This window comes from Penicillium cosmopolitanum (genome assembly GCF_028827165.1).
Source record: "Penicillium cosmopolitanum strain IBT 29677 chromosome Unknown utg000004l:1.0-4361866.0:1.0-4365735.0, whole genome shotgun sequence".
Classification (NCBI taxonomy): Eukaryota; Fungi; Ascomycota; class Eurotiomycetes; order Eurotiales; family Aspergillaceae; genus Penicillium; species Penicillium cosmopolitanum.
In genome coordinates this window covers 2,172,066-2,199,338 of record NW_026622674.1, presented here as the reverse complement: position 1 = coordinate 2,199,338, position 27,273 = coordinate 2,172,066, and the positions used below count along the sequence as shown (strand labels likewise).

The 27,273-nt window shown below is 49.0% G+C and overlaps 12 protein-coding genes across 12 annotated transcripts; 7 read left to right on the top strand and 5 right to left on the bottom strand.

Annotated features, from left to right (window-relative positions):
• Positions 1 to 6: 6 nt before the first annotated feature.
• N7509_002212 (uncharacterized protein) lies at positions 7 to 2,997 on the top strand (the record flags this gene model as incomplete). Its single annotated transcript, XM_056626849.1, is given in 7 exon segments — positions 7 to 58; positions 134 to 214; positions 294 to 1,733; positions 1,786 to 2,111; positions 2,125 to 2,177; positions 2,218 to 2,225; positions 2,321 to 2,997. 7 exon segments carry the CDS (start codon positions 7 to 9, stop codon positions 2,995 to 2,997), a joined length of 2,637 nt encoding a protein of 878 aa, XP_056492644.1.
• A 1,064-nt stretch (positions 2,998 to 4,061) lies between these two features.
• Positions 4,062 to 7,382, top strand: N7509_002211 (glycoside hydrolase family 35 protein; the record flags this gene model as incomplete). The annotated part of the gene is made up of 5 exons (XM_056626848.1): positions 4,062 to 4,293; positions 4,411 to 5,487; positions 5,560 to 6,061; positions 6,134 to 7,268; positions 7,353 to 7,382. 5 exons carry the CDS (start codon positions 4,062 to 4,064, stop codon positions 7,380 to 7,382), a joined length of 2,976 nt encoding a protein of 991 aa, XP_056492643.1.
• A 209-nt stretch (positions 7,383 to 7,591) lies between these two features.
• On the top strand, positions 7,592 to 8,919 carry N7509_002210 (tyrosine-protein phosphatase; the record flags this gene model as incomplete). The annotated part of the gene is made up of 5 exons (XM_056626847.1): positions 7,592 to 7,698; positions 7,767 to 7,803; positions 7,878 to 7,957; positions 8,025 to 8,249; positions 8,406 to 8,919. 5 exons carry the CDS (start codon positions 7,592 to 7,594, stop codon positions 8,917 to 8,919), a joined length of 963 nt encoding a protein of 320 aa, XP_056492642.1.
• A 346-nt stretch (positions 8,920 to 9,265) lies between these two features.
• On the bottom strand, positions 9,266 to 10,195 carry N7509_002209 (class I SAM-dependent methyltransferase; the record flags this gene model as incomplete). Its single annotated transcript, XM_056626846.1, has 1 exon — positions 9,266 to 10,195. One exon carries the CDS (start codon positions 10,193 to 10,195, stop codon positions 9,266 to 9,268), a length of 930 nt encoding a protein of 309 aa, XP_056492641.1.
• A 397-nt stretch (positions 10,196 to 10,592) lies between these two features.
• On the bottom strand, positions 10,593 to 11,432 carry N7509_002208 (ankyrin repeat domain-containing protein; the record flags this gene model as incomplete). The annotated part of the gene is made up of 1 exon (XM_056626845.1): positions 10,593 to 11,432. The coding sequence occupies one exon, from the start codon at positions 11,430 to 11,432 to the stop codon at positions 10,593 to 10,595; it is 840 nt and encodes a 279-aa protein (XP_056492640.1).
• An 820-nt stretch (positions 11,433 to 12,252) lies between these two features.
• On the bottom strand, positions 12,253 to 13,206 carry N7509_002207 (uncharacterized protein; the record flags this gene model as incomplete). Its single annotated transcript, XM_056626844.1, has 2 exons — positions 12,253 to 13,076; positions 13,131 to 13,206. The coding sequence occupies 2 exons, from the start codon at positions 13,204 to 13,206 to the stop codon at positions 12,253 to 12,255; spliced, it is 900 nt and encodes a 299-aa protein (XP_056492639.1).
• A 968-nt stretch (positions 13,207 to 14,174) lies between these two features.
• On the bottom strand, positions 14,175 to 14,732 carry N7509_002206 (uncharacterized protein; the record flags this gene model as incomplete). Its single annotated transcript, XM_056626843.1, has 1 exon — positions 14,175 to 14,732. The coding sequence occupies one exon, from the start codon at positions 14,730 to 14,732 to the stop codon at positions 14,175 to 14,177; it is 558 nt and encodes a 185-aa protein (XP_056492638.1).
• Positions 14,733 to 19,256: 4,524 nt separating this feature from the next.
• Positions 19,257 to 19,835, top strand: N7509_002205 (uncharacterized protein; the record flags this gene model as incomplete). Its single annotated transcript, XM_056626842.1, has 1 exon — positions 19,257 to 19,835. The coding sequence occupies one exon, from the start codon at positions 19,257 to 19,259 to the stop codon at positions 19,833 to 19,835; it is 579 nt and encodes a 192-aa protein (XP_056492637.1).
• Positions 19,836 to 20,877: 1,042 nt separating this feature from the next.
• Positions 20,878 to 22,266, bottom strand: N7509_002204 (uncharacterized protein; the record flags this gene model as incomplete). The annotated part of the gene is made up of 3 exons (XM_056626841.1): positions 20,878 to 21,956; positions 22,027 to 22,092; positions 22,200 to 22,266. The coding sequence occupies 3 exons, from the start codon at positions 22,264 to 22,266 to the stop codon at positions 20,878 to 20,880; spliced, it is 1,212 nt and encodes a 403-aa protein (XP_056492636.1).
• Positions 22,267 to 22,901: 635 nt separating this feature from the next.
• Positions 22,902 to 23,423, top strand: N7509_002203 (putative COPII vesicles protein Yip3; the record flags this gene model as incomplete). The annotated part of the gene is made up of 1 exon (XM_056626840.1): positions 22,902 to 23,423. One exon carries the CDS (start codon positions 22,902 to 22,904, stop codon positions 23,421 to 23,423), a length of 522 nt encoding a protein of 173 aa, XP_056492635.1.
• Positions 23,424 to 23,449: 26 nt separating this feature from the next.
• Positions 23,450 to 24,739, top strand: N7509_002202 (uncharacterized protein; the record flags this gene model as incomplete). Its single annotated transcript, XM_056626839.1, has 1 exon — positions 23,450 to 24,739. The coding sequence occupies one exon, from the start codon at positions 23,450 to 23,452 to the stop codon at positions 24,737 to 24,739; it is 1,290 nt and encodes a 429-aa protein (XP_056492634.1).
• Positions 24,740 to 25,998: 1,259 nt separating this feature from the next.
• N7509_002201 (Frag1/DRAM/Sfk1 family protein) lies at positions 25,999 to 27,093 on the top strand (the record flags this gene model as incomplete). Its single annotated transcript, XM_056626838.1, has 4 exons — positions 25,999 to 26,053; positions 26,154 to 26,229; positions 26,321 to 26,590; positions 26,664 to 27,093. 4 exons carry the CDS (start codon positions 25,999 to 26,001, stop codon positions 27,091 to 27,093), a joined length of 831 nt encoding a protein of 276 aa, XP_056492633.1.
• Between the last annotated feature and the right edge of the window lie 180 nt (positions 27,094 to 27,273).

Below are 27,273 nucleotides of genomic sequence, written 5' to 3'. Positions count from 1 at the left end.
CCCGGAATGGCTACTGCGCAAATGCCGGGTCCAAGGTCCGCGAGGCTGGCTGATGATGGTAAGACTGATCGTCACGACTGTATGTGCTGCGCACTGTGCACTGTTCGCTAACTCCCATGCGTTCCTGAAACAGCCGCCACAGCTGCTCTCTATGCGACACATCCTCGACGCAAGGCATCCCTAACCGTTCCCACCCCAGAAACCCAGTTTCTAAGTGAGCTTGATAACCCCCTCCCCCTGCCCCGCGCCATGGTGAAAAGATCACACAAATCTAATAATGAACATCGCAACAGATCCACAAACCACCACCGGAGCCGCAAACCTAAGCGCAGCATCCGCCGGCGCAGCCCTCGCCCACGCAAACCAAAAACCAATCGAAGTATGGTCACCCCCGAGTCGCTTCACGGACGCGGAAAAAGCCGCCTGGTCCGTGAGGGATTTCCGTCAGCCTGAGTTCCCTCAACCGAGCACTGGATACAGCGCAGCAGGACTAGGCGCTGCGATCATCGCGGTGCGCGAGCAGCGCGCTTCATCATCAAACCTCTCCCCAACTCGGGAAGCCTATACGAGTAAACCCGACATTTCCACCACCGACCATACTAGCGCTGCTGTGGGCGGTCCTAGTGCTCAGGATAAGGCGCTCCTTGCGGCGACTGGAGCCTATGCAAACCGGAAACGAGCGGACTCGGCACCAAGTGAACCGGTCTTGCCGGCTGATAGTACTACTCCTTATGCACTTCGCGCTGCGGGCGCATCACAACGCGCCAGGGCCGAAGAGGAGGGACCTCTTGATCATATCGATCCCGCTATGGAGGCGAGTCGAATCCAGCACGCGCATGCAAATGCTCGGATGTATACTTCGTCCCCACCCGTCGCGAGCGAAGTCGAGGCGCGCAATCGTCGCAACTCATTACACGCCGCGGCTCTAGTCATGGCGAAGAATATGTACGATGCCTCAGGTCCAAAGGGTGACACAGCAACCGTGGACCCAGCAATCTACGCCGCGCAAGAAGGTCAAAACCGCCTCCAATATCGCAAAACCGTCAGTGGAGCCATGGGGACAACAGCTCACAACGCCCTGGCTCTACAGGATGCGGCTCAGAAGCGTGCGGCGGAGAAAATTGCCCGTATGAGAGATGATCATGTGGAAATGCAACAGTATTACGGCACTGCGCATCAGCCTCAGCGATCGCGTCTGACGACGCGTCGAAAGAGGACGTCTAGTGATGCTGATTCGTCCCAGGTCGACGCGGAGCAGTCGAGGCATATCCGTAATCAGATGACAAGTCTGCGGTCGAAGGTTGATCGTGTTGATGTGCAGAGGCAGAGAGATCGTGATCTGCTTATGGAAGCTGCTCGGCGGAATGTCGATGCGACTATTCAGGATATGGAGATGAAGTTGTATAGTAATACTGGTCGTGCTCCGCCGTCTGTTCAGAAGCAGTGGGAGGATGCGGCTCGGGAACGAGCTCGTCAGGAGGCTGAAGTCACTGAGGCGAGTCGTGCCCCGGAGGGCCGAGTGAATATTGGCGGTCAACACTTTATGGATATGTCTGAAGTTGAAGCTGTTGCTCGATCCCGTGTTCAGCCGGCTTTGGATGAGATCACTGAGCAGGCTGAGCAGCGTCGAGCGGAGGAGCTTGAGGCTCGTCTTGATGCTGAGGAGAATCAGAGACAGGCTGCGATTGAGAAGGAGCGTGAGGCTTCTTTGCGTGCTCTTGGGGGTGAAAAGGGTTAGTAATTTGTCCTCTCCGAAACTTCGACATATTCTAATCCATTATCTAGAAGAGAAGACACGTTCTGAAAAGCGCCAGCTCAAGGGCTTGAGCTTCTTGTTGTTCAGAAAGAAGAGTAAGCGGACTCGTGGTGAACAGCCCGAAGAACAGGCCGAGGAGGCTGTCCAGCAACCGATCTCTACAGCTGAAGCACCAGCTGTCGAGGAGGCGCCGGCTGTCACAGAAGCACCGGCTGTCGCAGAGGCACCAGCTGCTGAGGAAGCACCGGCTGTTAAGGAAGCCCCGGCTGTCGCAGCGGCCGCTGAGCCAGCTACGATTCAGCCAACTGCTCATGAAGAACCCGAAGCCATCGTCGAAGATCGATCTGAAGATATGGTGGCTACTTCAGACCATGCCGCCGCATCCAAAATATCCACCGCCGAAGAGCATGGCCCCTCAACCGTTTTCGCAGCCGGCCCAGCAGCCCCAACCGCAGCACCAGTCCGACTAGTAACCACCGGACCCTCTGAAACATCCCAAACGCACGCAGGCATCCCACAACGAGACGCAGCAGCAACCGCAGGAATCAGGCGACATGCACATAGTGCGACCTATCACAAGTCCCCGGGCCGATTCAAAACTAAAGAACTGGTTCAGAGACAGACTGGTCCGTCAAAGCAGCGGCCCGATACCCGTTTACCCGCACCAGCCAGGACCCGACTTCAAAAGCGGCAGCGAGATTGGGTTTACAGGGGGTGCAGCACTGACCGGCCAAGGCCGGGGTGAATCTCGTGGGGCGGCTTTAAGCTCTCATCCTATTAATCCTGGGAATGGGGATGAATTGGATCAAAGCCCGCCTAGTCATAACGGAGGCACATTTCTTGAAATGACAAAATCGACTACCGGTGGTACGGGTGGTGAGTCGATTTCCAGCTCTGCTCAGCAAAATGACAATGGCAATGCCAATGCCAATGCCAATGCCAACGACAACGCCAACGCCAATGCCAACGGTACCGGAGCTGGTACTGGAAAGAGACAACGTCTTCGCAAAAGTTTCATGAAGTTGTCCCGTAACTCGGCAGACTCGAAGACGAATGGCTACGCCAATGGCGGCAGCCACTCCCGCCAAGACTCCTCTTTGTCCGAGACAAAGGTTTCTGGCACTGGGGAGGGTCTTCAGAGTCTACGGAACAGCGCTACTGAGCAGGGTCTTCCTGCCCCGCCTATTCTGGGACAAACGGCCAGTACGGGTCGGGAGTCTAGGTTCTCTGAAGATCTGTGATTTGATTTGATCTGATCTGATCTGATCTGAACCGATCTCGATTTGAATCTTCTTGTAATCTATCTTTTTTTTTATACCTTTTTACCCCTTTCCTTCTCTTTACTTTCCTTCCCAACTATGTTTGGATCCTATCCACTCGCTTCTCCCTGCTCAATACCTTTCTTTCCACATGTTTTATTTTTACTTTTATTCTCTATGATTTTTTTTTCTCGGAATTTACGCCGGTGTTTCAGTGCTGTGCACTATGGGGGACAGGAACAGGGACAGGGACAAAGACAAAGACAACAATTTGAAGGAATTTACGCAAAGGCGCTGGATTAAACTAACAACTACTACTACATACACGACTTTTATGCTTATGCTTATGCTTATGCCTATGCTTCATGCTTCATGCTTCATGCTGTGCCGCAAATACTAGTACGTGATTATTGATTAATCGATCAATTTGAGATTTTGCTTGTCAGCTTCGTGTGCAAATGAATTTAAGATATATTTTTATTGAAAGGTTCCATGTCCAAGTTTCTGTTTTACTTCTGACTTTTGTGTTATGGTAGAACTTGAACTAGTTAGTAGTCAAGCTTGGCAAATTGGCTCAAACTTGAAGCCCTGGTTTGTTGTCCCTTCGCCCGTGGCATTCAAAGTATAGCTCGCTCGTTCCCTCGCTTGCAGATGGCGCCACAGCATCATTTAGCCTTGGAGGATAGTAGCTTCAACTTCCAATTTCCGAAATACTACTCCGTACTAGCTAGTAGTTAGTACTGCTGTGCACCACCCCCACACCTGCCAAAACCCCCGCATTTCCCTGGAAAATTGCCCAAAGCGCCATCGCTCGCGAGAAAACATCCACCAATCCGGATGTTTTCGGGGTATCGCTACCGCGAAGACCGAGGTAGGGAGCAGGAGCCCCATGGCAGGATGAATATGCTATATGCTATAATAGGTTGGATTGGAATGCGGAGTTTGGCTGGCCTGGCACCTGAAGAAAGTCACTCCAAGTGACTCCTATTTTTTCTTTGGATTCGAGTTCTGGTTACTGCCTGCGCGAGCGAGAGCAGAGCCCGAATATGCGTCTATTCGCAATATTCTCAGTCCTCCTCCTGGGGTTGAACAACCTCGTCTCAGCAACCGATAATGGAAAAACAACCGATGTCACCTGGGATAAATATAGTCTCTCAGTGAAGGGGGAGCGGGTATTCATCTATTCTGGTGAATTCCATTACCAGCGTCTCCCGGTACCGGAATTGTGGTTGGATGTTTTTCAAAAACTTCGTTCGAACGGGTTTAATGCTGTGTCGAGTAAGTGAGGCAACTTTCGCTCCTACACCTCTTCAAGTTCTCCTATATCGCACTGCCAGTGGCATTCGATTCAATGCCCCAAACTCATGTCATATTCCTTCAATGCTGACTTTCCAGTCTACTTCTTCTGGAGTTTCCACTCCGCCTCAGAAGATGTCTTCGACTTTGAACATGGCGCCCACGATATCCAGCGCGTCTTCGACTACGCCAAACAAGCCGGTCTATACGTCATAGCCCGAGCAGGACCCTACGTGAACGCAGAAACATCAGCCGGCGGCTTCGCACTATGGGCAGCAAATGGCCAAATGGGCAGTGAAAGAACCAGCGCCGAATCATACTATTCAAAATGGTACCCCTGGATAATCAAAGTTGGCGAAATTATTGCGAAAAATCAAATCACGAATGGCGGTCCGGTTATTCTAAATCAGCACGAGAATGAATTGCAAGAGACGACGCATAGCGCGGATAATACTTTGGTGAAATACATGGAACAAATCGCCGACGCATTTACCGAGGCGGGTATCGTTGTGCCGAGTTCACATAATGAGAAGGGCATGCGCTCGATGAGTTGGTCAACTGATTACCAAGATGTCGGCGGTGCGGTAAATGTCTACGGATTGGATAGTTACCCGGGAGGCCTATCGTGCACGAATCCAGATTCGGGGTTTAATCTCGTTCGAACTTATTACCAATGGTTCCAGAACTACTCCTACACGCAACCCGAATATCTGCCCGAATTTGAGGGCGGGTGGTTTCAGCCCTGGGGCGGGTATTTCTATGATACATGTGCCGCGGAACAATCGCCTGAATTTGCGGACGTTTATTATAAGAATAATATTGGGTCGAGGGTTACGTTGCAGAATCTTTATATGGTTTTTGGCGGGACGAATTGGGGTCATAGTGCTACGCCGGTGGTTTATACTTCGTACGATTATGCGGCACCGTTGAGGGAGACGAGGGAGATTAGGGATAAACTTAAGCAGACTAAGCTGCTTGGTTTGTTTACGCGGGTTTCGGGAGATTTGTTGAAGACGGACATGGAGGGGAATGGGACGGGGTATACCAGTGATGCGAGTATTTTTACTTGGGCTTTGAGGAATCCTTCGACGAGGGCTGGATTCTATGTCCTCGCGCATTCTAAGAGTTCGTCGAGGGATGTTACGACCACATCACTGAATGTTAATACTACTGCTGGTATGTGCTGTGACTGCGAGGGAGAGAAGTCTTCACATGGATGACAATTGAACTGACGATTGAATGAACCAGGCGCTATCACTATCCCAGACATCGAGCTGGCCGGTCGACAGAGCAAGATCATAGTCACAGACTACACAATCGGCAAAGCATCCAGCCTTCTCTACTCATCCGCCGAAGTTCTGACCTACGCAACCCTCGACGTCGACGTGATTGTGTTCTACTTGAACATCGGCCAGCAAGGAACATTCGTATTCAAGGACACTACTAAAGGGCTGACGTTCCGCGCATACGGTAACTCGAACGTGACCTCGTCTTCATCAGAGTATGGCACGAAGTATACCTATACCCAAGGCGATGGATCGACAGTCATCAAATTCTCCAATGGAAACCTGGTCTATCTGCTTGATAAGGAAACGGCGTGGAACTTCTTCGCTATCCCGACGAGTTCCAATCCGAATGTTTCGCCAAGTAAGCAGATTTTGGCTCTGGGACCGTACTTGGTTCGGTCTGCTTCTATCGAGAAGGATACTGTTAGTCTGGTTGGTGATAATGCGAATACTACATCGCTAGAGTGAGTATCGTGTTCTCCTCGACTCCAGAGTTATTTGCTATACCTTCCGCAATCAAGCTAACTCAACAACAGAGTCTACCCCGGAAATTCAAAAGTCACAAAGATAAAATGGAACGGAAAGTCCGTCTCGACGAAAAAGACCGCCTACGGCAGCTTAATCGCCTCAGCACCCGGAGCCGAGAGCGCAAAAGTCTCACTACCAGTCCTCAAATCTTGGCGATCACAGGATACACTCCCCGAAATCAAGCGCAACTACGACGATTCCCGCTGGACAATCTGCAACAAGTCGACGACCGTGAATGCGGTCGCACCACTCTCTCTGCCAGTTCTCTACTCCGGCGACTACGGCTACCACTCTGGAACGAAGGTCTACCGCGGCCGATTTGATGGACGCACCGCGACAGGCGCGAACATCACTGTCCAGAATGGCGTGGCAGCTGGCTGGGCGGCTTGGTTGAATGGGGAATATGTTGGTGGAGCATTGGGGAGTCCGAGTCTCGCGACGACATTCGCAGAACTGGAATTCAATACTTCTTCCCTTGTTGAGAAGGACAATGTCCTCACCATCGTGACTGATTACACTGGTCACGACGAGAATAACGTCAAGCCAGCCGGAACGCAGAATCCGCGCGGTATCCTAGGAGCCATCCTCACCGGCAGCGACAACGAGAATTTCACATCCTGGCGCATCCAAGGAAATGCCGGCGGAGAATCAAATATCGACCCGGTCCGCGGATCCCAGAACGAAGGAGGCCTATACGGCGAACGTCTTGGCTGGCATTTACCAGGCTATACCGTCCCCAAGAGTGCGGGCAAGGAAACCCCACTGGACGGGGTATCCAATGCCGCGGGCCGCTTCTACACAACCACCTTCAAGCTGAATCTGGATAAAGATCTAGACGTGCCGATTGGACTGCAACTGGGGGCAGCAGCGAATACATCGGCGGTGGTGCAGATTTTCATGAATGGGTACCAATTTGGACACTATCTCCCGCATATTGGGCCGCAGACGCTATTCCCGTTCCCGCCGGGGATCATCAATAATCGTGGGGAGAATAGTTTGGCAATTAGTCTTTGGGCATTGACGGATGTGGGGGCTCAGTTGGATCGGGTTGAATTGGTGGCGTATGAGAAGTATCGGAGTGGGTTTGATTTTGATCGGGATTGGAGTTATTTGCAGCCGAGGTGGAAGGATAATCGGGGGAGAGTATGTGTAGATGGACACAGGAGAGTAAGCAGAGTAGATCAATGCAGCGGATGAATGCAATGCAGTTATATCACTGAGTCATAGCTCCTGGTGGATCTGGGGAAAGAGAAGTGAAGCTCAGGCCAGAATCGGCCAAAATCAAGGCGGGTGAGCGGGTCTTCCGTCTGTGCTTCTGCCCAACGTGCAACTTCCCCCCACCGCCATTTTGCATTTGCCAACACGCGCTGTTTAACCGCGTCTTTCGCTTTCGCTTTGTTTTGTTCTGGTCATAAACATTATTCTTATTCATATTCACCCTCACACTCACCCTCACCTCGCCTACCATGGCCCGCCAGTCCAGCATCGACCTCGACTCGCCCGATCGGCCCTTTGATAACATCATCAACTTCCGTGACGTCGGCAGAACCATAAACCAGTTTTGCGGTTCCTCGTACGTGGATGAGCCCATTCATTGCGAACCCCTGGAGCTCGGAGCTCAAAGCTGACCCAGGACTACAGTATCTTAAAAGAGGGCGTCTTATTCCGAAGCGCAAGAGTGAGTCCAGTCCCTACCTAGCTCTGCTCTGCTCTGCTCTGCCTGAACTGACAGCTGATCGGCGTTGACCATAGCTCGACGATGCCTCCGAACGAGATAAGCGCCGACTGGCCGAAGAACTACACATCAAAACAGTGATTGATCTACGATCCCAGTATGGCCACCCAGATTACAAGATACACTGCTTCACCGAACTAATTCTCATGTGCTTACCCCCACAGAACAGAACACCAAATGGCAACCCGTAAACGACGCGCTGAAAACGCCGCCTCCACGGAAGACGCCCAAGATGGCCCCAATAACAACGATTTCGCACCTTCATCTGTCCCCCTCGATGCCGAAGAACACCTCCTCCAAATCCCAGACTCACATCGTGCCCTGATCAGTCTAACCGGCAAGGGCTTTGAGCGCGCATTATTATCCAAATTGGACTGGATGACTTATATGTACGTCTAATTTCCCCGCACTGCACGGTGATGCACTGTGATGCACGGCAGTTCAGGCCACTCCACTACACCCACCAGCATCACATTCCTCAAAGCCACCCGGCATAAATACAATTACTTTGGACACGCAATATACCAATACTAACCCACCCACAGAAAAGTCCTCAGCCTCGCCCTATCAGGCTACCGCCCCGACGCAGTCCGTCTAATCGGCGAACAAGTAATGCAACCCCGCGGCCTAACAGGTCTAGCCCAAGACACCCTCACATCCAGCACAACCGAGATTCGCACCGTATTCGAACTTCTCGCCCGCGAAGACACCTACCCCGTCCTAGTACACTGTACGCAAGGCAAAGACCGAACAGGTCTGATAATTCTCCTCACACTACTGCTCGCCGGCGAGCCAGACTCAGAGACAGCGGTTCCATTACCCGCACTCACGGATGACTATGTTCGCTCTGAATTAGAGCTAGTGCCCGAATTCGAAGAACGCATGAAGGAGATTCGGGCGCTGGGTCTGGGCGAGGATTATACGCGGTGTCCGCCGGGGTTTGTGGATGCTACGATGAAATATTTACAGGATAAATATGGGGGTGTGAGGGGGTATTTGGCTGGGGTGGGGATTGATGATGATATGCAGGGACTTATTCGACAGAAGATTTTGGCTTAGGTTTTGCCTTGGTCTTGGAACAGACAGACGGAAACAGACACAGAAGCAGAAACACACAGAGACACAGACACAGAGCGAGAGAGGGACGTGGTATCCTATGTCCCAGTTGGATGGAATTGGGGTCCACCGCTACCAGTCATTGATGGCGGTGGCAATTCTGTAATTTGATATTTGACTTGACTTGTACATATGAGATGAGATAATGATGGGATACCCAGGGATCTTACAGTACCTAGGCTCTTAATGATTAATGGCCTGGCAGAGAGAGATATGAATGGAACAGACTCTTTTTACTTATCATTTCCCTTTCTTCAATTTCTTCTTTCTTTGTTTTATTTAGATTAGATCATTTCAACAATTCCTGCCCAAACCGAAACCGCAAAAACCTCGCCGAATCACGCCCACTTTGAAACCACGAACTAAGATACATGCGCACCCGACCAAGCAGAGGAAATTTCTCCGTCCCAGGCGCCAGTAATAACGAAACATTCTCAACTAATTTAAGTCCAGAATGAAGATTTTCCAACGTCATCGGATCATCAACAGCCGACTTGAACACAGCTCCAGTATTCTTGACGGCATTCATCGATTCGGGACGATTAAGCCAATTCAGGACCGGAGAACTAACACACTCGAAGATAATCTCCCCCTGGGGGAAAGTCTCGCAGATTCGTGTTAGAAGTGCCCTCACTTCTTTCTCGGGGAGATAGGAGAGTAAACCCTCCATTATAACCAGCACAGGTCCATCACCGATATCGAGATCACGCATCCAAGTCTCGCCAGTGACATCGATTCCGAGTAAAGAGTATTCTTGATCATTCCCAGTGGGAAATGATAAAGGTAAGTCTTCCTTTCTCAACTCAATAACCTCTGGAAGATCAATATCAATCCACCTCGTCCCCTCACTCCAGCTAACCCTTTGCGCACGACTATCGAAACCACACGCTAAATGCAGGACTGTAGTGTCGTGATTTGTTCTCAGAAATGACGACGTCCAATCATCGAAGTGCTTTGTTCGAAGGGATATTCCTGCATTTTGAAATGGTGTTGTTGGCATTGAATCGATGTCGAAGGAGAGTTTTGATAGGACTGCTGCGGGGTAGGGGTCGGCTAGGATTGGGGTGGGGAGGGAGTTGTCGTAGGCTCGGGCTATTAGGGGTATTAGGAGGGTTTTTGAGACGCCTGTTAGGGAGATTGGGATTTTGGGGGAGGTTGTTGTGGTTGGGGTTGGCGTGGTTGAGGTCACGGGTGGAGAGGTATCTGAGATAGGAGTCATGGTTGTAGTTGTAGTCATTGTCTTGGATGGCAGTCCTGTCGTGGTAGTTATGTTAACCCAATTCTAAAGGGATAGAATGGTAGGTAATATATCAATTCCTAAATATTTATACATCATAGTCGTTAATTACGTACTTTCACTGAGCGCTGCATCTGACCAATATCGGTTAGTGCATATCCACCGTTCATTCGATGGGATCCAGCCGGCCAGGTAGCAGGTTACTGGTTTGTAGTACCAAGCGGAACTTGAAGTTAAGAGAGGGGAAATAATTTCATTCATATGCGCTCTGGACAAGGTACTTCAAAATTCTTATATACTTCAATTCATGAGGAATATGCAAAGAAAAGAAACAGAATCGCCGATCCAACGATTAAACGAAACACTCTGGATAGTAGAATCAACGCCAGCGTTGTAGCATCTGCACTATTTTTGTGTATCCATTTACACGAGCGGCGACAAGCGCACTGCCATATACACCACCTTGGGCATTGATGTCGGCACAAGAGTTGAGTAATATCTTTACTATCCCAGTATGTCCCATAATTATAGCAGCCTGGAGAGGATTGCCATATGCACCACCTTGGGCATTGATGTCAGCACCAGAGTTGATTAATAGCTGTACTATGTCGATGTTTTTTCCGGATGCAGCGGCCTGGAGAGCATTGCCATATTGACCTCCTTGGGCATTAACATCAGCACCAGATCTTAGTAATAGCTGTACTGTCTCAGGGCTTTCTTTATAGGCCGCGGCCTGGAGAGCATTACCAAATCGACCACCTTGAGCATTTATTTTGGCACCATAATTAAGTAGCAGTTGTACTGTCTCGGTGTTTCCTCCCCCTATGGCGGCTTGCAGGGCATTTCCATGGTAGCCACTGCGGAAATTCACGTCAGCTCCGGCTGCAAGTAGCATCTCGACAATAGCATGATGGCTAGACGATAAGGCCTCTTGTAATGCACTTTCATTCCCGTTCTTTGGTTCAAGATTTGCTCCCTCTTGTAGAAGCCATTCAACGAATTTCACTTGTCCATAGAGAGTCGCCGCAATCAATGGTGTTACTCCGTATGAATCTGCTGCCTCGCGGTCTGCTCCCTTTTCCAAAAGTAATTTACCCGTCTCAAGGTGGCCCTCTTGTGCTGCCAAATGCAACTCAGTCATCCTAAGATCATCTCTCGTCGCGATATCCTCATTGCTCAAAGACTTAACGAGATGAGGAAGACCTGCAGTCGCAGCCATATGCACAATTTTGGTACCATATCGGGGACACGATTTGCTGTTAGATCTAACATATTGTAAAATTAGACCCATCGACTAACCAGCTCTTCATCCAGTGACACAATCAGCCAAGATACAGGCGCTTTGTATGCGTGAGCAACTAAATTAACAGTGGCATAATCGAATAATGGGTGGTCGCTAATGAGGCTCTCCTTTGCGTCCTTGAGGCCGCAACGTGTCACTCGGGGTATAGGCACTCGGCTAAATAAGCCAAACATGATTAGTAGAGAATTCTGTAAGATTTTTCGAGTATCTAAGTCAACATCCACGTGCGACTTGTCGGAACCAGTCAGAGAAAACAAAAGCCCTGCCCCTTTCGTGCGCAGGAAATCATTGACCGATTAGTGTACTACCTGTATAGTGTATAGGGTCCAATGGCGATATTCTGTTGAAACCGCTTCGACGAGTCCCCGGAGAGCGTCTTAATTCTTCGTTTCATCCGTTCATCAGTTTCGATATAGACGTTAGCCATCTTCTATGGCTTTAGGATACTCAGAGTCATCACTTGTGTATTGCCAACAGCTAGGGCATACTACATTTCAGTGACCGATAGTGGTTCCTCGGCCAGCCAGACCCACAGAAACAATAGAAGCGATTACTTCCGATTGCTCGCCTCTATCACATTGCAGATTATATATATATAAGTTTCTTCTAAGTCATTTAGAACCTCTTTTAACCAGCGATAAACATCGTTAATCGCTTCGCCTTCGAGAATCTTCCGCTGGGCGAGAGGTATGATAAGATAAGCCCACTAAAACGAACCATTGGCTTGCTGGATCAATTATTTCACTAATAGCTTCTGCATCTCTGAATCTTCACTGGGACTATCTCTAACATCTGTGTCCATAAGAGTACCCTTAATATATGCGGCAATATCATCATGGTTGTGGTCTTCCATATGCACCTCAACAGTTCGGGCACTTTTCACGATGGGATAGTATCGACACGAAATGCATACATAAATGGCTGCTTTGCCCGCACGATCGATAAGTCGATTGAAATATACCGCTATTTGTTGAGCAGACTCAGCGCCAGCCTCATCCAACGCATCGACGGAAATAGTCACATACCACCGACTCGTAGATTCTAGGATGACATTTGCTAGTAGCTTTTCCAGCACTACTCGTGGCCATTCCCACTTCTGCCCTCCAAACTCCCTACATCTTTGCTCATACAGCTTACGCAATTTAGGGCGACTGGTGAAATCGCCGTTGAAAATCTGGCTCAGCAAGGATCTAAACATTCCCAGCGGTGTATACTGCATCTCTGTACCCCGTGCGGTAAAGAAAAAGTCAAGTCGAATACCCTGGTCACGCTCCTGTTCAAGTTGCTCATACAGGAAAGCCATCATGGTCGATTTACCTGTACCCGGGTTGCGTTTGATCCATAATAGACCGCGGGGCTGACTCCTCCAGGACTTGTACTCATCCAATTCCAAAATCCATTCGCAGGTATTGATATGCCGAGGCTCAATATTGTCTCTTCGGTCTAGCATCTGCGAGAAAACCAGCGATCTAAGCAGTTCTGCAGTCATGCTTAGTAACAATTCAGGCGATGCATGGCGATACGAACCATTGTCTATCTCCTGTGGGGTCTTCGGTTGGTCTGGATTATATTAGCCAACTATAACTGGCTTGGAGAAGGATTCACGACACATACCAGAGGAAAAGTAGACCGGCCCGTGATTGACCGCGATCTGTAATCCCGCATTTTCGTTGCCAAAATATGTTGACATCGTGCCTAGTGCCCAGGTGAATGGTGCATGTTAAGGTGCAGTGATGGGCTAGGCTGAAGACCCAATGCAAGAAAGGCGCCAGCCAACGACCAGGTGATCACAGCGCCAAACACTGCCTCTATTATCGGCTCAAGATTTCTTGTAAATTCTGGTGAATTCGGAGAGACTTGCGATCCTATAGTAGTAAATGTCGACTGGCTGTCAACTGGGATACGGCGAGTTAACGAATTTTTTTGATAAAATCATCGCCAAATGCCCAAGGCGGGGGTTGGGTTTGGGGGTGATTGCGGGGCAACAAATCACAAGTTTGCTGACAAGTAAACAGAGTCGAGTATGAGAAAATGATCGAATGGTTTTATCAAGACACAGCCAAAAAGACCCTCGTCTAAGATCAAGAAATTATCCACCACCTAAATCTGCATTTTGCTCTTATACTCTCTGGTTCCGGTGGTAATTAGGGCAAAGTGAACTTAGAAGAGTGGGGAAAACCACTTTAATAATATGCGTTCCAGACTTTTTAGAATGTTTATATACTCCGATCCATGAAGTTATATCCGAAGAAAAAAAAATGCCAATTTAAATATAAAATCCCCGGAGTCCCAACGCCGTGTCCCATTCAAGTTCTCCGATGGAACTCAAAATATATCCCACGCTTATGTTGATCCAAATGCTTGTCAAAACTTGGTTCCCGCCAACGCCAATCCAGTAATGACATATTTCCAACACACCATTGTCCGATGGGGCTCACAATACATGCCCAGGTGCCACGCTTATGTAGATTCAAATGTTCGTTCATACATAAACCCCCGTCAACGCCATGACCGTTTCCGATTTTCAACCAGTTAAACACATAGAAACTCTCGAGCCGAGGGCATGGTGCCGCTGTGTAGACTGCATTGTCGCCTGAAGAGTCCGCATTGATTGTTGAAATTCATCGTTGAACCGAGATGCTTGTTGCAGAAGCTCATTTAACCTCTGCTCATGAGATCGGCTTCCTTGCTCAATGCGACCGGTAGCAGACCTGTAAAATAAAGCCTCGTTAGATTTGCCCAGAGACGCAGAGTGGTACCCGAGACTAACCATAGAAAGGTATTCAGAAGTAGATTGATCGAATCAGTATGCGTTTGGAGCTTTTGTCGGTATTTTGTAAGAGTGTCTCCACGGAAACTCCACATGATTCGTTTCCACTGTATCCTGAGTTGTGTTCTGATAGGTCCAATTGCTGCATTTCGATCGTCGGTGGCTTCACGATATTGGGCCGTGGCATTATCGAGTTCGTGAAGTGTGTCTTGGCATGATTGAATCATGTACGCCAAAGCGGCGCTGTGCTCAGGAGGCATGCTTGCGAGAACTGTCTCATATTCCCTTTTCAAAATTCCCAGAGCACAGTAAAGCCCAAAGAGTGCAACTTGTAGTTCTTTAAGATCCTGCGGTGCCTGTCTGCGCCCTCTAGTGATAGATGAAAACAAACGGTGGGCTACTTGGGCGCAGAGAACAATATCTCCTATTGAGATACCAAAAGACATGGCGTGGTATAGATATTAATGCGTGGCAATATGTTTTACCTTGTGCCTGGCAGGTGGATTGAGGATTGCCTTGGTAGAAATGGTCGCCAGAGTCGTTAGATGCGGAGGCCACCAACAGGCAACCACCCAGACACGCCACTAAGATCGCAAGATGCAGCAGCAAGACCAGACCCCTTGGTAGACGTACAGGTAACAGTATACGATACTTGTGGATCCACCCCCTTTCGTGTAGAGCCCGGTCGGAGTGAGGTTCCTCACTACACAGCCCCACTGGATGCGCGATGTTGCTCGACTTGTCGCTCACGGGAAGTGATACGGGATCACGGGATCTATGGATTTCCAAATTGAAACTTGGGCAAAGGACAAAGCCAAAATTTGGTGGCCACGGAGGTGCAATGCAGACTGTTTTAGATTTGCAAAGCCGATCAGGATAAATCAGAGGTGAAGGAAAATAGAAGGTGGAAGTGAGTCGTGGTTCTCGAAGCGAATACCTAACCAGTCGAGGGCTCTCAAGTCTTAGTTATAGCAAAGAATGTGCGTCGAAAGTTGTTAGTTCCGTAATTCGTTTGGTTGAGGCGCAGTATGGGGCACAGCCGCCTCGGGGAGATCGACCTCCCTTGCTGCCAATCAACGCAAGCCAAGGTAGCTGGACCAAACATAATTCGCTGAAGCAATCGCAGATTCAGACAGCTAAGCTGCGACAGGTACATATGAGGGTTTTCAAACGATGGAATACATTCTGTCACATCTATTGCACTTATATAAAGTTTGCTTACAGATCTCTACAATAGGAGTTCTGTAAAATATATCAATGCATGAGAAGAAATAGGAAGCAAAAAAACAGCGAAATTCCTCCAAGTCCCATTCCAGTAATGATTCTAGCAAGAGTAGGTCCAGTGTGTCCCCTTCGCTAACGTCTAGATTCTATCAACGATCTCGTTCCTATCAGAATATCCTGCAGATCTCTCATCGAACTTTTGATATAACGAATCATATAGTGATTCCACACGTCACCAATACATGAAAGTACAGTCCGGTTCAAAAATATTTACCCACTTTGGTTTCCGGGGAAAACTTGATAGTTTAGACACCAGAAATATACCGAAATTTATATGATGACTAATTTTTCAAAATTTATTATCTTTTATAAAACTACTTAAGCTTCATTTTTTGTATAGAAGTTTCTCTATATCTATTTTATTAAGAGAGCTGTACTTTTTAAAAGTTTTCAAATTTCCCATAAATCGCGCTTAACTATGTGGGGCCATACAAAAAGTTGGGTCAAATCTACCCAAAAAACTAACTTTCTACTTTCAAAAAATACAGCTCTCCTAATAAAATAGATATATAAAAACTTTTTATATAAAAAAAATAAAGCTTAAGTAATTTTATAAAAGATAATAAATTTTGAAAAATTAGTCATCATTTAAATTTCTAAAGATATTCTTGGGATACAGAATTTTAATATTATTGCTGAAGGACTACATATACAACATATATAAATCTAAAAAATAGTTTAATTTATTTATTATAATTTATTTAATCAGTATTATTTTATAATAAGGATATCTTAAAGGTTTAGTTGTTTATTGAAGATTTTAGTGTTCAAAATTCAGAGTAGGTGAAGACTTTTGAACCAGATTGTGTTATCACACAGTGTTGAACTACATCGCGGAACACAGCCTATAAACCGATGAAAGAAAATATACTCGACGAAAAAGAAAAATCCACTGTATGTAGCAATGTACCTGGATGGTGCGAAAAGCGAGTAAGTATCCCATGATTAATATGATAGTATTAGATTCAGATCGTCATATGCATGACGTGATTCTTACTTACCCAATGTTATATTCGTTACGAAGGTAGCAATTTTTGTCTAAAAGCCGCTCTCGAATGGAGAGATTGGAATTATCGGAATTCTCTGTGTGTTGGGCTGACGGTGGGGGGGAGGGGGGGGGAATAGGATGAATATTTCGAGGCCATTGGAAAGGCCTGGCGAAAAATGTTGAGTAGAAAAGTGATTGAGATGGAAGTTTTGGAGTCAACCTCGTAAAACTTGAATCAAACCGGGTGCTTAGGGATGAGGGAAGGAGGCTGAAAGAGACTGATTGAAAAAGGAGAAACCTTTTGAGTAGGTGTCTAGTGGCGTCATACTAGGGCGATGGGTAACGTTCAGGCTTTGGCTTTGGCATTGCTTTGCTAAGTTCAGCTCCGCCCTTTGCGTGCTGGACCAAAGGCTCCGGCATGCACACCCTTTTAAAATGAGACTGATGAACTCTCGGTGCCCACTGACCTGTGTTATGTTTGGAAGTATACCCGATCCACAACAAGGATAGTGAATTCGAAGAACTAAAAATAGCTGATGTATACTACCATCGAGCAATACCTTTATGAATTATTCAAGTATTTACAAAGCATAGCCTCATTGTAAGTCTACACTTGGGCTAGCAGTGAATGTGGTGGTGTTCCCGACTCTACCAGGAAGATACTGAAACAGGCAGAAGGAGCGACCCCCTAAATTTGGCTGTGGCAGTTTTCCGTCTTCTGTCCTTCTCCTCAAGTGTCAGAAAAATCCACACCCTCCATTCCTTGAAGTTTGATGGAAGTTTGATGTGACGCACGCCCTGATCATTGAGATGAACCTATTCCTACGGGTCTGGAGACGCTTGTTGCTGAGTCTGTCAATATCGGTCTATCGGTCAACGGCTTGCTTGTCACAGCTCCGAAAAGCGCTTCTCTGGCCTTTCTGCTGAAGACCGGGCCGCAATTCGCTGGTCATTTCGTGGCTGTATATGTATAGGAGACCCCCTCCTAAATACATTTTCGATGATCACATACTAACCATAGCACCAGACCCAGAAAAGAAAAAAGCCCGACTCAAGACTTGACTCATCTCTGCAAGATTCTGCTTAGCGATTGGGGCTGCTCTGGCCACATACAAGACCTGGAACTACACCCAAGAACACAAGCGTAAAGAACAAACGAACACGGATTATTATGACGAATACCATTTCGATACTGCCCTGTCTATGGACAGGCCCAAGGCTTCGCACCACCTCCTTTGTATCTCTTCCTCCCTGTGCCATTTATCGCCTACCATCCATCATGGCGTCACCAGTCATTAACGCCTGACTGTCAACTAGCAGCACGCAGCGCCGTTCGCGTACCGATCCGAGAAGCCAGCAAACACGCCCTACTCGCCCATTGCACCGACCAACTGGAACCCCAAAGAGATCCACAATATTGTGACTAGTTTCATGATTTCGGTGTTGAAGGACATACACACGGCTCATCTTCTTCGGGAGAACTCGAGCACGACCATGATTGTTACGAAAGTCATGAATTGCGAAGCACCAATATCAAATGTACTAAGACGGGAGCGGAATACGATCGACTCGAGAGGCGTCCGAAAAACCCTCGGCAAACTTGGAGAATGCATAGATTGAGCACGAAAAGCACCAATCACCCCTTGACAATCACTGATGGTGTGATTCATGGATACATATTCCAAATGCAGACGACACTGCGGCAACAGTTCTTGAAGCCGCCAGTTCTTTCCGACGCTATACCCACAGTCCGATCACTGCTGGGAGAGAATTCAAAATAACAAAACCACAATATTTGACAGAAGTTTGGGGATTTAGCAAATTTAAATGATATTTACCATGGCAATATTTGGACAACTGTTTTATTCCGAGTTGATAAAGCATATCTAGTGTTTTACGCCGGTGGACTACCGAAACGAGGAGTGCAAATAAACGAATCAGATGCATAGTATTCAAGTACTATCTAAGTTGATTTGACAAGCTATCATCTTCTTTAGAATATTTTAAATACTATAAATACTATTCGCGAACAGCTTCACATAGATGGCAAATCGTGGAGGCCTCTTCTGCCTCAGTAATGAGGTGTCGAACCCACCCCTGAGACAATCCTCGTCCCGCGTCTCATAATTGCAGGGGGGCACAAACCAATTCCCCCAGCCACCAACATTATCCCCGTCCGCCCCAGTCACTCTGTTTCGTACTCCGTAGTTTCGCCGCAAGCTTGTTCCATCTGCCTCCCCCCTCCAGATTGCCTGTCATTCTTGCAGCTGCATTCTCCCAACTTCCCATCCCCGCTCTGCAAAGCAAATCGGTGGAGTAAACAGCACGTACACCACGGCCTAGACCACACATTGCGCATGCCATCTGCACCTCCGAGCGGCTGACCTGCATCTGTCTCTTTTCGCCCATTGCCACACAGGGGCGATTCGGAAATCTCTGAGAACTGAAGACGTCAATAAGAACATCTCATCTGTTCTCATTCCGGTCAATCTAATCCAATCCAATCTCCAATCTTCAATTTCCAATCTACACTACACTACACAGCTCCAGAGCTCAGCTCATACCAGCGATCAGCTTTCCCCACCGCTCTTCCTGCGCACCACACAAGTCAAGTCCAATCTAGTCCAGACCACTAGAACAGACCAGAACAGAACACAAGACCAATCCAATCCAATCCAATCCAACCCTCATCACAACAATGGGCTGGTTCGACGGACGCTCCTCCTCCTCCCACCACTCCCACTCCAACTCCCACAACCACACCTCAAAAGGCGATGGCTACTACGTCCGCCGCCGAGCCGGTTCACCAACCCGCAGCAAATCAGGTTATACATCAACCCACCACACCCGCAACTCAGCACCCTCCTTCTTCAACCTCGGCCGCACAACCAGCGGCCGCTCAAGCGGGCGCTCAAGTCCCACCCACTCCGTCTTCTCGGCATTCAGTTCCTCATCCCGACGGGCCAGACCGCGAGAGGGCTTTGTCCAGCGAATGATCCGTGATGTGAAGCGGTTGTTCCGTGATATTATTCGCTTTGCGAAGAAGAATCCTTTCAAGGTTCTTATGCTTGTTATTGTTCCCCTGTTGACGAGTGGTGTTTTGCCTAAGTTGTTGGCTATGATTGGGTTGAGGTTGCCTCATGGGGTTATGAGTGCTCTTGGTGGTGCGGGTGCTAGTGGTGCTAGAGGTGGAATGGGGGGTATGGGTGGTATGGGTGGTGGTGGGATGTCGGAGAATTTGACTAGTCTTATGAATATTGCGAAGATGTTCGCATAAGGAGGTGGTGGTGAGGATCTGTCGATATACTATACGATACTCCTGCCATGGTTTGAGTTCCCTCCTGTCTGTCACGGGCGGTCCCAGCTCTTACCTCGCCCTCCACCTTCTTCTCCTCCCCCCAATCGCTCGAACGGTTTTCTAAACCATTGGAGACGAACGAAACACCCACTCATAACGACTGATGAACCTACCGTCCGAACTCCGAACTCATGTTTTGTTTGTTTTTTCCCCATCTTCTCTCTCTTTCTCCCGTCTTGTTCTGTCATTTGTCCTGCCCTTGTCTCGTCTTTTTCTGCTTTACCCTTTTTTTCGTCCCTTCCATCCCCATTGATTCTCCAACCCTGCTCTATCCTGTTCCTGTTCCTGTTTCTGTTCATGTACCTTGGCACTGGGAGGCACCGTTCGGATTTAGATTAGATCACTGCACAGCAATCCCAATCAGAAAAGCCACCATTTTCACGCAGCACAAGTGCCATTGCTTTCGACAAAAAGAACCTCGAACTGAGACAGAGTAGAGAAAAAGTACGCAACGAGAGAGAACTCGCGGGGTTAGGCTTCGCTCTTAAGTAGTTGAACCAAGCCGAGTCGGTGAAGTGTCGATGTGTTGGTACCCAACCTGGTGGATATGTGCCCCATTTGGAACCCCCCTACGTCGGACCTACTATATTAGTACGGAGTATGGAGTAGAGTGCTGTTGTGTTCGTCTTTTACTGGTAGCTGGACCCGCTGGTTTAGGGGATGTGGCTGGTAGTTGTTACAGATAGTCAATGGCTCCGAGTCCGGCGTAAACAAATATTATTAGGAGAAATGGCGTGTTGATATGCTCGTAGTAGCGTGGCTGGGCAGGTTAGGGTAGATTGAGTACATCATATCACAGCGATTCAATTCTATCGACTTTTCTTTTTAAAGAGAAAAAATAATAATCTAATACAGATAAAAAACCGAACAATTCATGCAGAAATTCCGGTTCCGAGAAGCAAAAAGCAAGATGCAAGATGCAAGATGCAAGCAAAGTCAGCCAATAAGCAAAACAAACAACCTATGACCGCTGCGAGCGCTTCCCACGTCTCCTGGACCGAGTCCTCGACGTAGCAGAAGTCTCAGCGGAAACCTCAGCATCTTCATCAACCTCCTCCTCCTCCTCTTCTTCCACAGTGGAATCAGCCGAACCCAAAACACGACCAACAGTCTTATTAAAGCACCAAACAGGCAACTTAAAGACCATCGTCTCCGTAATAGCAGGCCGATGAATCTCATCAATATCAAGCAAGAATTCCTTCCGCTCACCCTCCTCATTCTCCTCTTCCAGGAAAACATTCCCAATAGAGTCAACAATGAGAACCTTTCCGTTCTCCGCAACGACGCGCTTCCGCTCACCCGTAGACGTAGCAGGACCACCTTCCGTGGGGGTCGAAGTTCCCGACGCTGAAGCAGAAGCAGGCGCAGGACGGGCCCGGGGAGCTTTCTTCTCCTTGGTACGATTCTCCTTATCCATCATGCGCTTCTGGCGACGATTCATAGCTACAGCGCCCTGCTGCTGCTCGGAGCCAGATTCAGGGGCAGAAGTAGGCGCGGGAGCAGTAGCACCGCCAATCGAGTCAAGACCACCTAACCCACGAACGCCAAGTTCATCACCCCAAGCAGCCCGTCGCGCTTGACGAATATAACGATCAACAAATTCGCGCTGTCTCTTCCATCCCAGAATCAGGGCCCCATAATGCGCAGCGCCACCGAAAACAAGGAATAATCCCACCAACACAGATCCCAGACCCGGGCGAAAACGGTTGTAGTAGTATCCCGTTCCCTTCCAGAGTGGGAAACCATGGGTTAGGAAATGATCGTAGCGATCGCGACCGGGGCCCTTGAGGACATTGGCGACGAGATTCAGGCGGGCGGAGCGGATGTTTGCCTCTTTTACGGCGGCTTCGATTTCGCGCTTGCTGGGGCCTTTGTTCACGTGGACGCCGGGTTGGGAGCCCTTTGTGGACTTGGATTTGTCTTTTGAGTAGTTTGCGATGAAGGTGCGCTTCACCTTGTCTGGATGTAGGGTTCGGGATTTTTTGCGGTGGGCTTTGATTATTGTGTCTTGGTTTGCGTTGGGGGGGATTTCGAGGAAGTCTGTATTGGAGTGGTGTTAGAGAGGCATTGGGGAAAGGAGGCATTGCAAATGCAATGGCAATGGACATACCGTAGAAGGTCACATTGGCACCTTCGGAGGTTGCGACGTCGTCTCTAAGGGAGAAGATCTCGTAGTCTGTGGAATCAGTCAGTATGGTGGTCAACAGGGGGTGAATATGGACACAGTAAACAGGTAACAGCAGTGCTGTTACCAGTGCTGTTACCAGTGCTGTTAAGACGAACCATCTTTAGACCAAGCAGCGGCCACGGCTACAAAGACCAGAAGCAAAAAGGAAAGAATGGGCTTCATGGTGGTGGAATGATGGAGCGGTCAACCATGAAAGCACGGGGAACGAATGGGGGAAGACTTGTTTGCCAATACGGAGAACACTCGGCGGACAAAAAGCGGTCGGGTCGCTCTCCACCAACGCATCTCGACGTGGCCAAGTGAGGGGGGAGACTCCATGGCTGGACTCGTCTATTTAAGAGCAGATCATTCTGGAAGATCAGATCGATCTGTGAAATGTTATAACTTGACTTATTCCTGTACACTTCTCACCATCACTCCTTGTGTACCCTTCATCACCACTGATACTACTATGGCCACTCCATTCCGGTGAGGTGGCCGCAAACGAAAACATGTTTTATTTCTATTCTTAGCTGCTTTTGACTGTAACTCCTTTCAGAAGGCCATCTGGCATCAATTGTCTTAGCCTAAGACTGTGTTATTCTGGGGGGCCTGGTGGAAACGGCCGTGCCTGGAGGCTGTTGACTGTTGACTAGTCGAAAGGGGGAAGGCCCAAAAAAAAGTGACTCCCTTTGTGATTAGCCACCTTCCACTTCCACCTTCACTTCTACCCTTTTCTCCCCCTACTTTCTTACTTCCTCACCCACTCCCACTCTCACTCAATCCCCCCTTCTACCCCACCTACATCACCAATCGCCATGGCCATCTCCATTCCCATTGACGCGATCACCTCGCGCTTCGGCGATCGTTTCAACAACATCCGCGCCCAATCCCTGAGCACGCGATTTGCCAACCTGCGCCCCGTCTCCGAATTCCTCGACATCAAGCGCGTCTCCAAGCCCGCCAACTTCGGTGAGGTCCAGAGTCGTGTCAACTACAACCTGTCCTACTTCTCCAGCAACTATGCCGTCGTCTTCGTCATGCTCAGCATCTACAGCTTGCTGACCAACCCGCTCCTTCTGTTTGTCATCATCTTCGTGACTGCCAGTCTGTACGGGATTGGCAAGCTCGACGGTCGCGATCTGGATGTCGGTTTCCGTCGCTTCAACACCTCGCAACTCTACACCGCGCTGTTGTGCATTGGTGTCCCTCTGGGTCTCTGGGCCTCTCCCATCGCCACAGTCCTCTGGCTGATCGGCGCCACTGGCGTGACCGTCTTCGGCCACGCCGCTTTTATGGATAAACCAATCGAGAATGCTTTTTCCGAGGAGGCGGTCTAGGTGGTCGGCCGCGAGCTCCTAATAACATGCCCCGATGGGGAAGACCACCGGCGGCACGACCAGGGAGACACAATAGAGGAGGAGGAGGAGGAACCTTTTGGGGGGAGGATACACGGGTGGAGGAAATCGAAAGCGAAGAGGAGGATCATTATGTGGAGGATCACTACGGACGGCAGCCCATGCGCGATGACCGTGGATACATGCGACAAATAGAGTACGGAGGACGAGGCCCTCGCAGGCGAACCATCAACAACTACGACTTGATCGAGGAGAACGAGACCGCATCGGTGGATGGGGGTGATTACGATTTATACGGCCATGGGGACAGCACGGTGGCATATGCAGTTCAGCTTGCCATGCGGGATAAGGAGGATCAACTGGTGGAAACAGCATTGGAGCGGATTCGTCGCGCGCAAATGCTGGGCAAGAAGAATGTTCGTTTATCCCAGCCCGAGCTTGATGCCCTGGAGCGCAAGCGTCAACAAACAGAGGACCCGAGCGGTGCTCGGCGTGTCAGACAAGCCGGTGCTTCAATGACGATCAAGCCGCCGTCGAAGCGCAAAAGTAAGAAGCCCAGGGGATCCGAGCAGACAATGGCACCTTATCCATATACGCCGATCGAACCGGGGTGGGGTCAAGGATTCGGTGCAGCTCCTGGTCGACCATCGAGCTCGTCTTCTGCTCATCGTCCCCGAACACCAACCACCCAGTCCTTGCGCCCGCAACAATCGAATTCACCTCTTCGGCCGACGTATCCCCCTTATACGGAACGATTTCCTCCGAATGGTCGTCCGCTGTCGATGCCGGTGCATCAGCAGCCGCATCAGCAGCAACCGCCGCCCCCACTCCCGCCGCAGCAGCCTGCCTACTCACGGCCTCTTCCTGATGATCCCTCGTGGGCGCCGCCATCTTATCACCCCACGCAGATGAATCCCTACTCATCGGAACCGCCGCCGTACCAACCGCAGCTACCTAGCGATCTTCGAGTTGGGCCACAGAGTCGGATGAGCTACCCAGCGGGGATGTCGCCGATCCAAGCTCAGTATCGACAGTCTCCGGATAATGCCAGACAATCTATGGGTGCACCGCACCCACGGGGCGGTCGGCATGATCCGGATTCGGAATCGGAGATCTCTAGTGATGAGGAGGAAGAGACGGAAAGCAGTAGCAGTGAGGAAGAGGAGGATGATGATGAAGTTCAAGTGGTGAAAGTTGCGGGACGCCCTAGCCCGGCCGGTTTCCAGCGACGCAAAGTTTCTGGAGGCAGCAGTCGGGCTGGACAGAGTAGTCGGCCCTCATCGCGGAGAAGTCGGTGATGGTGGTGATGATGTGATGGTGGCAACAAAAGGAAAAGGAAAAGGAAAAGTTTGTGTGTCTCTCTTAAAGGTGTCCGTCTAATGTGTTCTTTGGATTTGATGGGCTCTTTTTTTTCTTTGCTTCTTTTTTTTCATTTCATTTCGTTCTGGCTAGCAGCAACATGCTACGAAACGGCGTTCGGTAGACTTTCCCATTCCCGTGAATAGATCAGATCAGATCCAGCATACATATGATAATCTCTGAATAAGCATCAGCATTCGATCAGCAGGCCCCAACCCCAGCCACAGTATACATACGAATACTGGATACTATAGATAGTAAATGGCCCCTCATGATGGCAGCGCAATAGACAGCAGCATTTCCTCACAAATCAGTGTAATCACAGTGGGGCCATTACGCTATTCCCAGTCCTTGTTCCCAGCACTATTCTCACTAGTCAAAATCATGCCTTGGCAGAGAATGACGTCGCCCCGGGTTTCCTTCCTCCTTTCCTTTTATCCTTTTTATACTCCCATTTCCCAGGTCCAACTTCCACCCTCTCCTTGCAGACTTATTCCCAGTCTCTGCCCCCCTCGCAATCCCCTCGAGAAATTCCCAAAACTCCTCCCCTCCTCGACTCGAAGACCTTTTCACCCCCATCCACCCAAGTCTCCATTCCGACGCCTTCCGCGTACCTGACCACCAAAACCAAAGATTGATCTGCGCCAGTCCCGGATTCCTCAAGCGCCACGCCACAACAAACCACATCGCGCCCAAATCTTATTTTACTGGAAAAAGAAAAAGTTTGCGCCCGTTCCGCCACTGGCCTTCCATCCCGTTACGGTCGATCTTGGAATGCTTGCTATACTGTATTAGACACATTTTTGTCAACAGTTGTATAAACATTTCCCCTCGATTCGGTTTAGGTACGTTATTGCGCTCGCCCTGCCTTGCCCTGCCTTGCCCTGCCCTGCCCTTTTTCACGGTCACCGGCTGTGTAATCCGCCCCCATCTATCCCATCTATTGATCGCATCCGATCGTTCGGAAGTCTGGAAAGATTGACTCCGTTAAGTCCGTACGTGTACTAATCAACGCAATAGTTTGCACTGCACAGCCGCCACGCCGAGACTGCCGAGACTGCCGACTCCGTGGATCTACCTTTATTATTATTAAGCCCCGGTCCTATTTCTTTTTAAGGTCATAAAAATATCGTCTCGTCCTCGCGACGCGCTGCAAAAAAAAGACCTTTTAGGCAGAACATATACCACACCCGCAAAGATGTGGATCGTTTCATTTTGGGTGTTTCCGTTGATATCGGCGTGCATGTGGGTTGGTAAGTGAACTCCCTCCTTTCATCTTAACGCTTTGTCGCGATCGCGATGCGACTCCGACACGAAGAAACCCGAACTGAACACGAACTGATTATTCCATAGCGATGTTAATTGCCATGTTGGTCACTTGGGTTGTTCAGGGTGAACCGCACTATGCTAGTATGGATCAGAGTGTTGCGTACGTGATCTCCCTGGGACTTGACACTTAACTCTCGACTCCCGACTCGACTTAACTCTCAGGATTTAAACTGACAAAACTTGACTTTTAGATATATCTCCGACATCGGTGCCCAAGGCCTAAAACCACTATTCGTCGCCGGAAGTGTCGTCACAGTCGTCTTCTTGGATCTGGCCTTCCTCTCAGAGCGCTGGTTGCGTCATGCTGGTCAACTCGCTCCGAATAAGGGCAAATTCGACAAGGCGTGCGCTATTTCCTCGCTCTTTTTCGCGGTCGCGGGTGCAGCGGGATTAATTCTTCTGTCTATTTTCGACACCCTTCGTCATCCGAAGCTTCATGATGGATTTTTGGCTCTGTTCCTGTGAGTTTTTCCCCCAATGTTGATAAATTGTGAAGGGCTTTTCAAAAGAGACTAACACCACTCCCTCTCTCAGTGTCGGCTACATCATCAGCGCAATCCTAATCTGCGCCGAATACCTCTGGATCGGAATCTTCTACCGCTCGCAACACCGCATCCTACTCGCAAGTTTCATAATCAAACTAGCCTTCATCATCATCGAAGTCGGTCTGGCAATCGGATTCGGCGTGTGCATGAATGCGAAAACCACGCATAAGAAGAACATCGGCGCTGTTCTGGAATGGGTCATTGCGTTTGTTTTCACGGGTTATGTCCTTTCTTTCGTGATTGATTTGTTGCCTTCTGTCCGGACGCGCAGACATTTGCCTCAGGGTGAAAAGTATCGTTATGGTAATGGGAGTGACTCTGACGGAGAGTCTGCGCCTGCGACGGCTTCGATTGAGGAGCCCTTGACTACGGACTCGGTTGGTCCTAATCCGAGTTTTTATCGGGGGCAGAGGGTTTGAGTTGAGATGAGATCTTAACTTGATCTTGACATAATGGTTGGGGTGGTTTGATATATCGATCGAGATCTTGGATTTTTTTGTTTTGCCTTTGCGTTCGTTTCAACGTCATGATGGGTTTTCATCTTCACGCGAGAGGTTTTTTGATGATTTTTTCTTTTCGTTTCTTCACTTCTTTTGATA